We start from the raw sequence: 16,214 nt of genomic DNA on the forward strand, positions 1-16,214 counted from the left end.
GTGAAACATCTGTCACTCCTGGAATGTCTCGGATTTGTCTGACGTTCATTAAAACGATAAGCACAAAATATTGAAGGTAAACAGTTTCCATGAGATGAAACAATGGTTACTGAACAAAAGGGTTTGAGAACAATGTTAGTTAGAAACCTGGCCGAGTCAGATTTGCTATAATACGAACTGGTGTTTGTAGATATATAGTAGAGTCCAATAGAGACGTTTGGCCGACGTCAGGGGGCGGGGTTTGGAGTATGTGGGCGTGGTCACGAGAGAAGGTTTACAAAACGCTTGCTGTAAAGTTTTTTTACTTTACTTTACTTTACTTTACTTTATTTGGCAGACGCTTTTTTTCGTATTGAAACTGTTGTTGCTCTGCCTGCTTTTAATCAGATTTTAATTGTCTCTATAAAAATTACATTAGATGCCATAACAAACAGCAACATTACTTACGATAAATTCTCTCTATTTGGAGAAAAAAAAATAAAACACTGTTGCAGATTCCACCCGACACTCAGCAAATAAACACGACAGCGACTCATTCTGGACGAAAGAAAATCATATAATAAGAAGCGTTATAAGGTGTAAAATGTAATGGAGTTTGAAGTAAATAATTTGACTCAAAACCTCCCCAAATGCGAACACTTTAGCACAGTACAGACAGATGGAAGAAAAGTAGAGTTGCCGAGTACAGAAGGAGGGCGCGGCGGGCCGCGCGGTTCGGCCTCCGGCCAGCAGGTGGCGCTGCGGGCGTCCGGCTGGCGGCTCCCCGTCTTCTTCACGCTGTTTACTGCGGAGCGTCATGGCGGCGGAGGAGGTGGATGTGGATGTGGAGGGAGAGCCGAGCGACGGCGGCGGCGCCGCCTTCAGGTGCGAGTTCAGCTCGTCTCCCGCTTCTGGGCGTTTAAATGCCGCCCGCGGTAGTTTGGTTTGACCGTGTTCCGCTTGTGACGATTGCAGTGACGGAGCCGGAGAAGGGGTCCTCCTCCGGGACCGGTATTTACAGTCGGCGTGGAAGGACGGCAGCAGTTTGTTGGTAAGTGGCTCTCCGCGTGTTCGCTGCTCGCAGCCGAGGTGAGTAACGTTCTCGCTCCCGCAGCCCTGGGCCCTGGACGGCTCCATCAGCGCGGAGAACAGGGAGGTGATCGAGAACATGCTGCTGGAGGAACAGTATCCTTGCTGTGATCTCCCACTACATATCGCTTCTGCTGCTACTGCCTTGTATCGCTGTGTTGCATGTGCATGTTCTCCAGCGTTGTTCTCCATGCATGTACTTGCATGTGGTGAGGCGACAGTAAAGTTGACTTTGACTTGAGCTGCGCCCAGATTCTACCTCGCGGGCAAATCTGGACCCAAGGGTGTGTGGACCAGCGGCAAACCTAAAGTGAAGAAGTGAGCCTCTGTTTATGAAGTGTGTCCCCCGCTATTGGATCGATATTTTTGTGTCTGAAAGTAAACCTGCTGGTAGAAATACCGCTCCTCACGCGTCAACGTGACCCCGTGACGTCACCAGCGCCAACCCCGCCCCCCAGCAGGACAATTGCGTGTAGTTTCTGTTTAAAGTATTGAATCGATACAAGCGGATCGAACAGGAAATCAGTGCATCCCTCTCCCGTCAGGTCCCCGGTGAAGACGTCTGGAGCACCGGCGCGCTGGGCAGCTGAAGAGAAGGACCTTTTTGAGAAGGGTTTGGTAAATGTGGTGGTTCTTTTTTTTTATTTTTATTTTTTTATTCGTGTCTCAGCTGTTTCGATCTGTCATCATTGAAGCTGTGCTGCTTCTGGTTTGAGGAACTTTCTGCTTTTAGGCCCAGTTTGGCCGCCGGTGGACGAAAATATCCAAGCTCATTGGTAGCCGCACCGTTCTGCAGGTGAAGAGTTACGCCAGGCAGTACTTCAGGAACAAGGTGGGAGCACTGGTTGTAATTTCCACAGTTCCTCAGCACCACCTGCGTTCTCCCTACAAAAGACCTTTAACCCCTGACCCCAGGCTAAATCCGAACCCCCTGCTGCTGCTCCATCCTACAAGCTGCTGCCTGGACTCTCGGTCGCCCCCCAACCGGCGCAGCGCCGCATGGCAGCACTGACCAACGCCGTGCGGATAGAGCGACTGTCAGATGATGAGGACGTGGACATCACGGACGACCTTGATGACCCGGGCTCTCAGACCGATGATCAGGAGTGTGTGGAGGAGCAGGAGCCTAGAGGAGTAAGCAGCCCCGGACCCCTGTCCCCCCCAGAAGCCCACGTTCCCGATGAGGACTGCATAGAGTCCAGGACCAAAGCCCTGAGTGACGCCCACAGTTCAGGAGAAGAGCCTGAGAACCTGGAGGCCACGCCCTTCTCTGTGGATAACAACGCCGATGGACCAGGTTGTTAGAACGAATGTGGTTCTGCACATTAAAGGTCCATTATTATGAAGATTTTTTTGCTTTTATATCGGTCTTAGTGTCCCCTAATACTGTATCTAAAGTCTCTTTCCAAAATCCAGCCTTTAAATTCAGAGTATAGTGTCTGAGGCATTATGAGTAATTCTACTGTGTCTTCTCTGTAGATGAGACTGAACCAGAGGATGGTCAAGAGGAGGAGAATGATGATGACCAGGAGGAAGAAGAGGAGATCAAGGCTCCTGAGCAGGAAGTGACACTTGACAAGAACAACATCACAGAGGAGGAGAAGCAGGCTATCCCAGAATTCTTTGAAGGCCGACCCTCCAAGACCCCTGAGAGATACCTTCGAATCAGGAACTACATCCTGGAGCAGTGGTGAGACTCCGCCTCTTTAAAAAAAAAAAAAAAAAATTATATCTTACAGGTAAAGTTAGTGTGGTTTTATGTTGCTTTGTAAAAATGTAGTTCTAAAGAACATAACAGCATTTTGTTGAATAGAATCAGCATTTACCGATTTCGATCAGTTTTTTGCAGTTTTGCCAACATGTTTTTTTTAAATCGAAATTAAATATGTAATGTTACTTCAGAACAAAATATCACTAATTTGGAAAAAATACAAAGCTACAGATGCGAAACGGCAGTGCTGGAGAAGTATTTTAGTCTAGCAGCGCATATCAGTTACTTTCTGACTTTGTTTCCTACGGTTGTTTAAGATGTTGCCATCAGACATGGAAACCGTTTCTCTGCAGGCTTTGCAAATAATGACTGACTGTTCTTTATTGTTTGTTAAAAGTTCCGTATAACTGATACGTTTTTTTATGGCCCAACTCATCGCTTCCCGCTACACTCTGAACAGTGTGGGGGAGAGAGAACTGTAGGTCAGCGCTGCGGTTCAGTCAGGTTGATTGAGCGAAGTTTGTATAAGTGGGGCATTATAAAAAAAAAAATCGATACTACGGTCCTTCTACTGTAGCAGATTGTCAGCACCTAGATCATCTTCTCGATCTCGTATCGTCATATCGCCCACCCCTGATGTGCTGATTTCGCATTTGCTCCCACAGGGAGAACGGCAGACCCAGGTACCTGAACAAGACGTCGGTCCGGCCCGGTTTGAAGAACTGCGGCGACGTCAACTGCATCGGCAGGATCCACACATACCTGGAGCTCATCGGGGCCATCAACTTCAGCTGCGGTAAGGTCCCCCCCCCCCTGCTCAGCGGCACGTCCCACTTCTCATCCGGCCCATCAGGAACCTGCTCTCCTCCTGTCCTCAGATCAGGCCGTGTACAACAGGCCGCGGCCGGTGGAACGCTCGCGCCTGAAGGAGACCCGGGACGCGCTGGAGTCCTACCAGCTGGCCCAGCGCCTGCAGTCCATGGTAAGGAGGGCGGGCCGACGACGGGTTTTCCGCGTCTGTTCTAGCGGCCGGATGGGGGTGTAACGGTTCCGTCTCGTTGTTCTCCAGCGCACCAGGAAGCGGCGCGTGCGGGACGTTCACGGGAACTGGTGCGACGCGAAAGATCTGGAGGGCCAGACGTTCGAGGTGAAGCAGATGATGGGTCAGGTCAGACCCCGGGCCAGTCAGCTCCTGTCTGTTAACCTGCAACGTTCCCGTCCTTCCTTCCTACAGCACCTGAGCGCGGAGGAGCTGGCGCTGAGGAGGGCGGAGCAGAGGAAGCTGCCCCGCCCGGGGAAGCTGCCGCGACAGAGAGGGTGAGAGTTTGTGCTTCGTGCCTCGTGTCCGGCGCTCTGGACTGAGGAATAAACCCCCCTGTCTCCCCACTGCTGCAGCTCGGATCCCTTCCTGCTCGTCCCGTGTCAGACGTTTGGAGAACAAAAGCAGGTCCAGAGAGAACATCTCACTGAGGAACACGTGGATGTGCTCACGTGAGAAATTCTTCTTATTTATTTATTTCTTTTCTGCAGGAACCGTTCCAGGTGGTGATATGTGCCGGGGCTCTGGTTGTCATGGATCTGGTATGTTGTTTCTGTGTGTTTCGTGGAATTGTTTGGGAACATCACCTCGCTCCCTGTCCGCTGTTCTGTAACTGCGCGTTCTTCCTGCTGCCCAGCATGCTCATGTGTCCATGGGTGAAGTGATTGGTCTGCTGGGCGGGGCGTACGACGAAGAGCAGAAGGTCCTGAAGGTGAGACGCGTGACTGGAGGAACACACGCCTGCCGCCTGCTTACCGGGATCAGCTGACGCCGCGTGTGTGTGCTCGCAGGTACGGGCTGCGGAACCGTGTAACAGCCTTAGCACCGGACTGCAGTGTGAGATGGACCCAGTTTCACAGACCCAGGCATCTGAGCTGCTCGGGGTCAGAGGTCACAGTGTGGTGGGATGGTACCACTCCCATCCAACATTTGACCCCAACCCGTCTGTGCGTGACATGGACACTCAGGCCAAGTACCAGGTCAGAGGAAGCAATCAGATTTAAACACTCTTCAACAAAGTACTATTTAACAATGTTACACATTCTTCCATTTGTAAAATAAAATTGCTTCACATTTGAAATCAGCATAAACAAACATTGGGGAGACCTGGATTCGGCACTGACAGCCTCTTCGCCAATGTGGACGTTTTCCACATTGCTGACATCCCAGGGCCCTATTCATGCCTTTTATAGGTGTGGAAGAAGAAGTCTTGGTGCATGGGGTGGACTTGACTCTTACCCAGGTTCCTTTGCTGTTGCAGAGCTACTTCTCCCGCGGCGGAGCGCCGTTTGTCGGAATGATCATCAGTCCGTATAATCCCTCCAACAGCTCAGCGGTGTCCCAGACCACCTGCCTGGTGGTGAGTGAAGAAGAAGGACCTTCGGGAGCCCAGAGTATGTCCCATTCAGCAGGTCCCGTGGGGCGCGGTTTCATATTTGTTAGGGGTGGAGCGTGGAATGTTGATGGTGGGGGCGTGTCTTGCAGAGGTGCCGTACAGGTTCGAGGTGCAGGTGTCAGGAGAAGTGCCCGACTGGGAGGCGGTGATGAGAAGAGCTGGATGGGTGGTGCACAAGTACCGACAGTCTCACGGGTGAGTTCACATCTGATATTGCATCCATCCTCAGCCTCTCATGCGCAAAACCACGCCTACTTGCAGCACAATGCATTATTTTAGGAAAATGGATGAGAACCCAGAGCACATGGAGGTGCAGCATGTTAAAAAGAGTGGTGCAACACCAATAATCTGACCTGAGTGATGTTAGCAGCGGCTCCTGTATTTTCTCATTTATTAAAATAGAGCTGCTCTTCCGATTTAAATTGCTTAGTGTGCTTTTGATGGTATGCGATGTTTCAAAATAAAAGTTCCAAATGGAAAGACAGAATGATATAATATTGTGCCTTTCAGCTTGGGTCAAATTATATGTGTAAATAAGGGGGGAGGGTTAGGTTTTATTTTGAAATGTTGCTTACACTTAAAAGAGCAGCTGTTTTATTGAATAACCAACCAAGCGTGTGTAAGTTTATGGACATACACGACTTTGTGAAAGTGGGGAGTTCTAGGTTGGGAGTTCGAGCAACTGCTATCTTTACTGAGGTCAAGACCTTTATGGGAGAGATGTTCAAATTATTTGCACAATAAATATCCAATGTTCACTGCTACTTTGAAATGTGTGAGAACTTTATTTTACAACCTATTGCTGCAGTGCCTATGGATTTATGTTACTCTTTCAAATACGGTCTATAGTCAATGGCTGAATTTCATGCCATATCGCACATCCCTATTTCCGATATCCTGTTGGTCGATATCAGTTTATTTCGGAGACATTCAGGTGTTTGCTGAAATCTACATTAGATGCACAACATGTGAAATTTCTAAAGGACTCTGGAAATCTGGGCATCTGCATCCTGGTTTAGAATCACCTGAACATTTTACATCATTCTGTCTGATGATCAATACAGAGGAAGGGATTAATCTGGAAAAAAAAACTGCTGTTTTCAGGAGTGTCCCGATGGAGCGTCTGTTCCGCAGAGATTCCACCCTCACCTGTTTAGAGAAGGTAAGATGTAATGAATTGACTTCATTCATGATGTTAATCAGGAGACACTGAGCATTTCTTCGTCTCCTCTAGCTGCTGACGTCACTGAGGGACTTTCTCCAGCTGCTTCCCGAGGTGGAGGTGAGCGGCTTCCTGCTTCAGATTGAGCATCTGCTCATAACCAAGTTTGGCCCCGCACCGGACAGCGAGGTCTCCTCTCTTTTTATGGACGAACCCTCGCCCCCTCAGCCGATCAACAGTGACGAGGCGTCACACGGCCAGGAAGTTCAAACTGAACAAAGTGACCTCACAGGGAGCACCGAGGCGTCATCATCAACATCTACAACAGGATCTGCTTCTTTATTTTGAACAACTTTCACTTCTCTATTATTTATATCTTGTATGTAAGGTTCTAAACTCATAACTAAGGGTAATATCTGATCATTTACCAGAATTTTGTAGGATTATATTCCCTCAATTTAATCAGTGTTAAAAACCATTTACAGGTCCAATGTGTGTGTTTTCGGTTCCATAGAAAGACTAAAGCAGTTCATTGATTTGTAGTTATGATGTAATTACAAGGTGGTACCTTTTAATGTTAGAGGAAAGTATATGTGTTTTATTAACATAACTGTTACGTATTAACTTGAACTGTCTGCTTTTTCTTCTTGATTTTGTTCATGTATAAAATATTGTAATACGAAAAGATATTAAACATTCGCCAAATGTCGTGTGATTTCCGTTCTTTTAAAGGTGCAGTTTGGCACAATTTTGAATAAAGTAACTGAAAACAAAACTGTTGTGTTGACGGAACCTTTTGTCGCCTCGCTCGGTTCCTCCCGGACCGATTCTGGCGACGCACCGTGCGTGGACGCGGCCGTTTCAGTTCCGCATAGAAGTCCGATAAAAGAACTTGAATGGCGGCCGAATGTCGTTGAAGGGCAACGTTGTCAACTTAATTAAAAAAAAAAAAAAAGATCCGTGGAGATGCTCTGCGTCCTCCTGTCCAGAAACACGCTGCTGTCCTTCAGCAGGACCGGACTCCGGCACCTGGAGCGCCGCGCTCAGCTCCCCCGCCCGGCCTCAGCCGACGTGACGCGTCACCGGGCCGCCGGGGCGGCGTCCTTCGTCCCTCAGCTCGGGTTCCACACCTCCCGGCGGCTCCGGGCCCTCCCAGCCCCGCTCGTGTTCCTGGTGCTGAAGCCGGCTCAGAAGCTGGTGGCCATCATCCTGGGCAGGTAGCGGCCCAAGTTCGTTTCAGGCTGGACGCTCGACAGACGTTCCTGGATGGACAAGCACATAAACTCTGAAGTCGAGTTTCTAGCCAAAGTTAAACCCGTTTTACATTTTAATGATGCTTTTGCTCCTTTTTTTTCCTCTGTATTTCTCACTATTATCTCTGCTTCAGCTGGTCCAGAACGCTGCAGTGCGCTTGCTGATGGCTTCGCCGCACTGGTTGCCAGATTGTTCTAGAATTCAGTTTAAATTTTTATTAATGGTTTTAAGGCCCTAAATGGACAGGCCCCACCCTACATAACATATCTTATTCATCTCCAGCCGACCCCTAGATCCTTGAGATCTAACGGCAACGCCCTCCTCTATGTCCCCCGGGAACCTTATGGAGCCAGCCACCAGCCTCACATTAAATTTGCTCTTTTAACCTTGGCTTTTAAATCTTGGCTTAGAGCTCTCTTTAGCTTTCCCAGACTTCTAAAGCTCCATGTGTTTTTCACTCTGTTCACATCAGCCTCCCCAAAGTTCTGAAGATTTTACTCTCCGTGTACTTGACTTTTAACTTCCTGTAACTCCCCCTTTTTTGAGGGGTGGGGCCAGATCTGCACCCTCAATTCTGTATTAATATTTCAAACGACATTTTTTAATATTCAAGAACCAGTGGTGGCAATGTGATGGGGGCTACAACCGAATTCTGCTCCATAAAGTGTTGGGCAAGCCCCGCTTTTAATGTCAGGACGTATAACAATTCAGTTGACTGAAGTCACAGGGTCACTTCGTGTGGAAGATTATTGAGGGAAATAACTTTGAAAATGTCTTTGAAATATTAACAAATAAAAAAAAAAAAGTATGATGGAAAAAATTGGGTGAAACCCATCACCCTTAGTGGGCAGTGGGCAGCCATGACAGGTGCCTGGGGAGCAGTGTGTGGGGACGGCGCTTTGCTCAGTGGCACCATGGTGTTTCGGGTATTTGAACCGGCCGCTTCTTTATCCGCTAGGTCACCACTGCGTCAACGTTTTCATTTACGGCATTTACCAGACGGCCTAGTCCAGACGACTTACAATCAGTAGTTACAGGCACAGTCCACCCTGATGACACTCAGGGTTAAGTGTCTTGCTCAGGGACACGATGGTAGTAAGTGAGATTTGAACTTGGGTCTTCTGGTTCATAGGCGAGTGTGTTACCCACTAGGCTATTACCACTACTACCACTAGTCAGTATGTCTGACTAGTTCCATCCAGCACCACAGTTCCACGTTGAATTGGCCCCACCCCTCAAAAGGTCTATTGGAAGCTATTGAAAGTTAAAGGTCTTTGTGGAGGACTGTGCTTTTCATGAAAATATCTGAATGTCTGTCGAATATCCAACCCGAGATAGCTGTATTTTTAAAGTGCCAGAACCTTTAGTAAAATAACAGCTTAATGACGTTTTGCCCTGTGTGACATTTCTGCTGCGGCCTGCAGGAGCATCAGGAAGTGGTGGGCGGCTCTTCCTCCCAACAAACGGCAGCAGTTTCGTGAGGCCGCGTGGCGACGCCGCTGGCACCTGCTGGCAGGGGGCGCCGTGCTGTCCGCTGTCATGGCAGCGTTCCTGCTCACCCACCTGGACGAGTCGCCGGTAACCGGCCGCACCCGGGTCATGGTGTTCAGCAGGGAGAGCTTCATGGAGCTGTCCCAGCTCCAGTCGGACATGGTCAGTTCGGTTCCTGTCACGATACTGAAATCTCAGACTGGATACTCGATACTACAGGGGAAGAAACAACAAGCACAGGAACTTTTTAATAATTAAAAAAACAAAAAACAAAGAATACTTTTAGAATATTTAAAAAGTCAGAACACCATATCTATGAATACTAGATAAAGAAATTAATAAATAGATGAATAGATAACAAGCAAATAAATGAAATAAATGTATTTTAATGTTCTTGAGCCAAGTTCCTAGTTCCTTTCCACCAGCAGTCTGTAGAACTTCTCTTCATGTTCACGCCTTGCTGTCTCTCTCAGTACCTGGAGGAGTTCAAGGACTCCATACTTCCTCAGAAAGATCCCCGGCACCAGGTCGTGGAACAGCTGATCACCCATCTGGCCCAGAGGAACCAGGACGTCACCGAGATGTCATCAATCACCTGGAATGTCCATGTGGTTGATCTTCCTGTTCAAAATGCCTTTATCATGCCTGTGAGTCCTACCAACAACGCACTCGGTCCAGAACCCCAGAAGCCAATGTGATGGTTTCCCAGGTTACACGTGTGTCTGTGTGTGTTTGACAGGACGGGAAAGTGTTTGTCTTCACTGGTTTGCTGGACGTGGTGGCAGACATCCATCAACTGACCTTCATTCTTGGACATGAGATGGCCCACAGCCTGATTGGACATGCGGTGAGAACCGACACTGGTCCCACAAATATCCCTGCAGAACAGGCAGGAGCTCAGGTTGAGAGCTGACTGAGGTGGGACTCCTTTCTCTTCTTTAGAACGAGGAACCGGTAGAGATCTTCCATTTTTTCCAGTCTGGCTTTCCTGTATGTAGATAGAACTCGTTCTGTACTCAGTCAGAACTTCCATGGACGGATTCATCTTGCCTGCATTTTATTCTTTCGTTTTTTTTTCACGTGGGATATTTTCTATGCTTTAAATGTAGAACTGAAATGGAGCAGGTGGGCGAAGGCATCCAGACACCTTCTGCTGGTTTGTCAGCACTCACGTGCTCGGTGTGATGGTTGAAGTGGAGCCTGTAGGGGGCGCTGTAACCTGCTGCATTTTGCCAGATGAAGTCTGATGAAGTCTGGAGGTTTCACCGTGAGGGTCACGTGACGGGTCACAGTCGGCCTGGTGGGAAAAGAGTTTTCCATCAAAACCAATTTTGGCGGGACAGGCTGAAGCCTCGCACCCGACACGTTCACTTCCACTTTCATCTTCATGTCCCCTGTCAGCAGATGCCCAGTCAGCCCCTTTCATTTCAGCCTCGTTGCATCAGTCAGTTCCCTTAATTTCGCTCTTCACTTCTTTATTTTGAACTCGGGGTGACGTGGAGCACATCCAGATGGGGCTGAAGAAGAAGTAGAAGCTCCTTTTATTTAACAGATGTTCCAAAGTGCGTCTTTAATCATTTGTGGAGGGTGGAGGAGCCGATGGAACTGAATTTCATTTGTTTCTCAGTTTGCCCTAATGCAACCAGTGCCTCACTGTGGTGGCACCGTCACCTCCATCAGGCAAGCAGTGTGAAGATCAGAGCCTTCTTCCTGATTCTAACTTATTCAGACTAGTGAAGTTGAGGAACTTCTCACCTGCATCCCGCAGGATGTTGGGTGGAGTTTATTAGATGATGCTGCAGCAGGATGTTGGGTGGAGCTTATTAGATGATGCTATAGCAGGAAGTTGGGTGGAGTTTATTAGATGATGCTGCAGCAGGATGTTGGGTGGAGTTTATTAGATGATGCTGCAGCAGGATGTTGGGTGGAGTTTATTAGATGATGCTGCAGCAGGATGTTGGGTGGAGTTTATTAGATGATGCTATAGCAGGATGTTGGGTGGAGTTTATTAGATGATGCTGCAGCAGAATGTTGGGTGGAGTTTATTAGATGATGCTGCAGCAGGATGTTGGGTGGAGTTTATTAGATGATGCTGCAGCAGAATGTTGGGTGGAGTTTATTAGATGCTGCAGCAGGATGTTGGGTGGAGTTTATTAGATGATGCTGCAGCAGGATGTTGGGTGGAGTTTATTAGATGATGCTGCAGCAGGATGTTGGGTGGAGTTTATTAGATGATGCTGCAGCAGGATGTTGGGTGGAGTTTATTAGATGATGCTATAGCAGGATGTTGGGTGGAGTTTATTATATGATGCTGCAGCAGGATGTTGGGTGGAGTTTATTAGATGCTGCAGCAGGATGTTGGGTGGAGTTTATTAGATGCTGCAGCAGGATGTTGGGTGGAGTTTATTAGATGCTGCAGCAGGATGTTGGGTGGAGTTTATTAGATGCTGCAGCAGGATGTTGGGTGGAGTTTATTAGATGCTGCAGCAGGATGTTGGGTGGAGTTTATTAGATGCTGCTGCAGCAGGATGTTGGATGGAGCTTATTAGATGCTGCAGCAGGATGTTGGGTGGAGCTTATTAGATGCTGCAGCAGGATGTTGGGTGGAGCTTATTAGATGCTGCAGCAGGATGTTGGGTGGAGTTTATAAGATGCTGCAGCAGAATGTTGGGTGGAGTTTATTAGATGCTGCAGCAGAATGTTGGGTGGAGTTTATTAGATGCTGCAGCAGGATGTTGGGTGGAGTTTATTAGATGCTGCAGCAGAATGTTGGGTGGAGTTTATTAGATGCTGCAGCAGGATGTTGGGTGGAGTTTATTAGATGCTGCAGCAGGATGTTGGGTGGAGTTTATTAGATGATGCTGGAGCAGGATGTTGGGTGGAGTTTATTAGATGCTGCAGCAGGATGTTGGGTGGAGTTTATTAGATGCTGCAGCAGGATGTTGGGTGGAGTTAATTAGATGCTGCAGCAGGATGTTGGGTGGAGTTTATTAGATGCTGCAGCAGGATGTTGGGTGGAGTTTATGAGATGATGCTATAGCAGGATGTTGGGTGGAGTTTATTATATGATGCTGCAGCAGGATGTTGGGTGGAGTTTATTAGATGCTGCAGCAGGATGTTGGGTGGAGTTTATTAGATGCTGCAGCAGGATGTTGGGTGGAGTTTATTAGATGCTGCAGCAGGATGTTGGGTGTAGCTTATTAGATGCTGCAGCAGGATGTTGGGTGGAGTTTATTAGATGCTGCTGTCTTCTCTTTATAATCATAATTCATATTAGAGTGTTTAAATTCGGCTGAATGAGATTCGTTTGATTTCCTCTCTGTCAGGCGGAGCAGGCCAGCTTGTCCCATGTCCTGGACTTCCTGTCCCTGATCCTGCTGACGGCTGTGTGGGCGCTGTGTCCCCGGGACAGTGTGGCTGCATTGGGCCAGTGGCTGCAGGGGAAGCTGATGCAGGTGGGACTTCCGACTCTCCTGCAGGACAGGAAGTGTGGACCCTGGTGACGTCTTCTCCTCATGTCTTCCCCTCGCCCAGTTCATGTTCGAGCGTCCCTTCAGCAGAAGGTTGGAGGCCGAGGCGGACCAGGTGGGGCTGCAGCTGGCTGCCAAGGTAACTCCTCTGCACTCATGATAATAATAATAGCCAGACACTAGGTGGCAGCGCTGTGACACGTTCTCCCCCACATTGTGTGGAACGCGGCGGGCCGTTTCGGAATATCTTTAATTGAGGGGGGCGGTCAGCTGCTCTCTTGGCCCCCACTGTAGCGACGGGGCTGGCGGTCCGGGACGCGTCGTCCCGTGCAACCCAGTGAAGGACGTGAGTCCGTTACCAAGACAACGGCTCGGGAGATGCGGAGAACCCATGAGTCATGGTGGAAGCGCCTGGCCTGACTTGGACTGCAGGCGTGCTGGGTAAATGTACATCTTCTGCGTTTGTAGGCGTGTGCTGATGTTCGTGCCGCGCCCGTCTTCTGGCAGCAGCTGGAGCTGGTGGAGGAGCTGCACGGAGAACCGCCACTGCCCGAGTGGCGCTCTTCACACCCGTCTCACCAGAACCGAGCCAAGCAGCTCGACCGCCTGGTTCCGCAGGTACGGAACCTCCACGCCACGTGCGTACGCTCCATACGAACCAGCATAACTCGCTCCTCCTTACGTCAGGAGGTTCTAAGACCCATGGCGTTAGTAGAAAGACCTCTCTCGCATTCATTTTAATGTCAACAAAAGATGTAAAGGAACGGGATTTCTATTTATTTATTTATTTATTTATTTTAAATGAGCCAAGCTGGATGTTGGTTGGCTGGGCTCCTTGGCCACGCCCACTCCGCTCGGCCCTGAGCTAATCCCCCCTCATTAAGGAAACAGCCGTGTAAATAATGAATGCGGCCTTTTTTCACCGCCATCGCCGAAGACGGATGAAAGCGGGAAGGGGACGGCGACGCAATGGATCCGCCGCGGCGCTGTTTGTTTACACGCAGTTCCGTTCAGACAGGGGAACGAGAGCGGAACATTCCATCCACAAACATTCTGTTGGACTTTTCCCAATTCAGTCTTTAGATCTAAATTCAGTTTGATTTCTTTTATTTCTGTTCTGCATTTGTGCCCCACGTTCGTGGGGAATGAGGCCATGTTCCAAAATGTCCGTCATTGCGTGTGTGTGTGTGTGTGTGTGTGTGTGAGTCTCACACCAGGGCTCATTTAACCTCGTGTTTGAACTCCTGGTTCTGGACAGGACTGCTGACCACGTGCTGCTGCTCCAGAGCGTCCGGCACAGAGCAGACAGATGGTGTAGAAGCCTGTGCTTACGGAGTGTGTTTGCGTGTGTGTGTGTGTGTGTGTTTAGGACTCAGTCTGCTCTGTTCATCCTCACTTTTTTATTTTCTTTATTTATTTACAGCAGGCACCTTGGTGGGTGGGGGCATGTGGGTGTCACATTGAAGTTAATAGTTTTGCTCAAAGGCACGAAAGAGCAAAAGCACAAGTGGCCACAGCACCCCTGCATGTGTGTGTGTTTTAAGGCAAGTTAATCAGCTATAGAACCTGAATGTCCTCGAACAGGAAGCTTCCTGTCTGTGTGTTTGGTGTTTTGATTAACGCTCTGATGAAAGCAGATTTATTAAAGCACCGTGTGAACGGTCTAATGGCCTCATCTTCCATCATGGCGGCTTGTCGGACTGTAGACGCGGCGGAAGTTCATCGTAGACTGAATCGGGTGGAATTCTGTCAGAGCTCCGGGTGTCTCAGAGCTTCCACGTGTCCTGATGGAGGTCAGAGGTCGGGGGTCACTTGTTCTCTTTGTCTTTCCCAGGCTCTGGAGCTGAGGGCCAACTGCATGTGCCCCACCCTGCCGGAGGCCGACCCGCGGGCCGTGTTCTCCGAGGCCATGCGCCACCTGGTGGAGGAGGCGAGAGAGCAGCAGCGTGCAGAGAAGGAGAAGAAGGCGGGGCAAGCTGGACTCATCACCGTCCCTTTACCTGCTCTCCAGCAGACCCCTCCGGCCCCGGGGCCACCAGTGCCACTGGGTGTGGTTATGGGTCCCTCACCGGCCCTCCCCCAACCTCTGACCAGCAAGTGAACTTTTAGAGAATTACATCATTTCACCCTCTCACTTTCTGTCTGACCATTAGGGTTAGGATGTGTGTGTGTGTGTGTGTGTCAATTTTAAGGGTTCATATATCATTAAAAACCTGGAATGGTCATGAAAGTGATCGGAAGACATTGTGAAAAAGACAATGACATCTGATTGACACATGAATGTATAAAGAAGTACAAGTGCTTGTGTGTGTATATATATATATACACACATTCTTTTAAATTGGCTCCTTATTTTAAGAATATCTGAACCCGATGGGCCCATTTTACATTGGCTCACACTCGGTTGCATGGTAACTCAACTTCAAGGTCCCAGCGGCTGATGAGACCTCATGTTGAGGATGAGGTTGTTGTCCTCACACCATGACACCAGACTGGCCACCTCTCTCCTGTAGACCTCTTCGTCCTCCCCATAATGTGATGTGACCTGTCACTGCGGTGTCACCCACACTTTTCATGATGATTTGCGTTAATAGTCCGATTAGCATGATGGCCTTATGTAGCAAATGCCATTTTCGTCGACTTTCATCAAAAGCTGCTCTGTTCCAGCAAGGTGAAGATGCTCCTCCAGATGGACTGAGATGAGGATGTATAGGACTCAAGTGAATTTATTAATGAAAATAAATATATTTTTAAAAACCCATAGTCTGTACAGGAAGAATAAGTCTGAAAGTCCCAGAGACGACGACGACCCCAACCGTGAGGTGACGGCTGATGTCAGATCAGCGCTGAGGCTGTGATCCGTGTGATGAGCTTCTCGCCTTTCATCCCTCACTTGTGCCTTCTGCCCCCCTAGAGTCCAGCTATAAACACACACATTCACATTCATCCATTCACACACATTCAGTCCCCTGAATTATGGGACAGGCAGACCAGATTGAGTCCAGGAAAAGGACACGTTTGAAGGACCCTCCGAACCAGAACAATTTTCTCAGGACACTTATCTGTTCTCAGGATCCTGAAGGGCTGTTCCTGCTATTCTACACTGTGCACTAGAACCCAACTTGTGTGAAAAAGCCCAGTTTTTGGACTGCACAGGTCTGGCGGGTCTTACCGGAATGAAAGGCCATAGATACTTACAGGTCGTTTTTATAACGTCCAAATATTTTGAATAAAATGTGCAGTGCAGTGTCTCTGGGTATTATTTGTAGCCTGGTCCTGGTAAACTCAGGTGAAATTCTGATGATAGAATAAAACATTGTTATCTGACTGTTTTCCTTTGTTTTGCATAATTTATTTTCTGAATAAATCTTTTAGTTTTTTTCTTTAATCCTATTTTCTTTAATCCTATTTTAATTATTTTGGTCTGCTCTTTTTTGCTTCTTTTCTTTCACGATTGTCTATGATTATGGCACTTTTTTTATTTTGTGCAGTATTTTGAGATTACTGTCAGCCATGTGTTGATTCAATTAAGTTCAGGTCATAGATTTGCTTTGTGATTGGAGAAAAGCAGAGGACTCATTTCGTTGCGTCACCGTGTGAAGTGACAATCATTTCACTTTTCT

The 16,214-nt window shown here is 48.4% G+C and overlaps 2 protein-coding genes across 3 annotated transcripts; both read left to right on the forward strand.

Moving 5' to 3' along the window:
• Nucleotides 1-771: 771 nt before the first annotated feature.
• On the forward strand, nt 772-7,081 carry mysm1 (Myb-like, SWIRM and MPN domains 1). Its single transcript, XM_028962685.1, has 20 exons — nt 772-864; nt 955-1,030; nt 1,094-1,164; nt 1,321-1,386; nt 1,614-1,686; nt 1,802-1,900; nt 1,984-2,365; nt 2,548-2,758; nt 3,445-3,575; nt 3,658-3,761; nt 3,849-3,926; nt 4,014-4,096; nt 4,175-4,226; nt 4,310-4,360; nt 4,456-4,530; nt 4,610-4,798; nt 5,080-5,212; nt 5,304-5,409; nt 6,319-6,376; nt 6,449-7,081. The coding sequence occupies exons 1-20, from the start codon at nt 797-799 to the stop codon at nt 6,722-6,724; spliced, it is 2,382 nt and encodes a 793-aa protein (XP_028818518.1). The 5' UTR covers nt 772-796; the 3' UTR covers nt 6,725-7,081.
• A 118-nt stretch (nt 7,082-7,199) lies between these two features.
• Nucleotides 7,200-16,005, forward strand: oma1 (OMA1 zinc metallopeptidase). Of its 2 annotated transcripts, XM_028962686.1 has the most exons (8): nt 7,200-7,593; nt 9,055-9,283; nt 9,595-9,768; nt 9,861-9,968; nt 12,448-12,576; nt 12,656-12,730; nt 13,060-13,209; nt 14,426-16,005. In XM_028962686.1, the coding sequence occupies exons 1-8, from the start codon at nt 7,343-7,345 to the stop codon at nt 14,690-14,692; spliced, it is 1,383 nt and encodes a 460-aa protein (XP_028818519.1). In that variant the 5' UTR covers nt 7,200-7,342; the 3' UTR covers nt 14,693-16,005. The 2 variants fall into 2 exon arrangements, with proteins under 2 accessions (XP_028818519.1, XP_028818520.1); XM_028962687.1 differs by lacking the exon at nt 13,060-13,209.
• The last annotated feature ends 209 nt before the right edge of the window (nt 16,006-16,214 follow it).

This window comes from Denticeps clupeoides, chromosome 19 (assembly GCF_900700375.1).
Source record: "Denticeps clupeoides chromosome 19, fDenClu1.1, whole genome shotgun sequence".
NCBI classification, from domain to species: Eukaryota; Metazoa; Chordata; class Actinopteri; order Clupeiformes; family Denticipitidae; genus Denticeps; species Denticeps clupeoides.

Excerpts from the sequence above, each read along its gene's own strand:
- mysm1 (XM_028962685.1), top strand. The coding sequence starts at position 797 with ATGGCGGCGGAGGAGGTGGATGTGGATGTGGAGGGAGAGCCGAGCGAC. Across the intron at positions 2,366-2,547 it reads TAACAACGCCGATGGACCAG|ATGAGACTGAACCAGAGGAT; the intron begins GTTGTTAGAACG and ends TCTTCTCTGTAG. Across the intron at positions 3,927-4,013 it reads TGGAGGGCCAGACGTTCGAG|CACCTGAGCGCGGAGGAGCT; the intron begins GTGAAGCAGATG and ends TCCTTCCTACAG.
- oma1 (XM_028962686.1), top strand. The coding sequence starts at position 7,343 with ATGCTCTGCGTCCTCCTGTCCAGAAACACGCTGCTGTCCTTCAGCAGG. Across the intron at positions 9,769-9,860 it reads AAAATGCCTTTATCATGCCT|GACGGGAAAGTGTTTGTCTT; the intron begins GTGAGTCCTACC and ends TGTGTTTGACAG. Across the intron at positions 13,210-14,425 it reads TCGACCGCCTGGTTCCGCAG|GCTCTGGAGCTGAGGGCCAA; the intron begins GTACGGAACCTC and ends TGTCTTTCCCAG.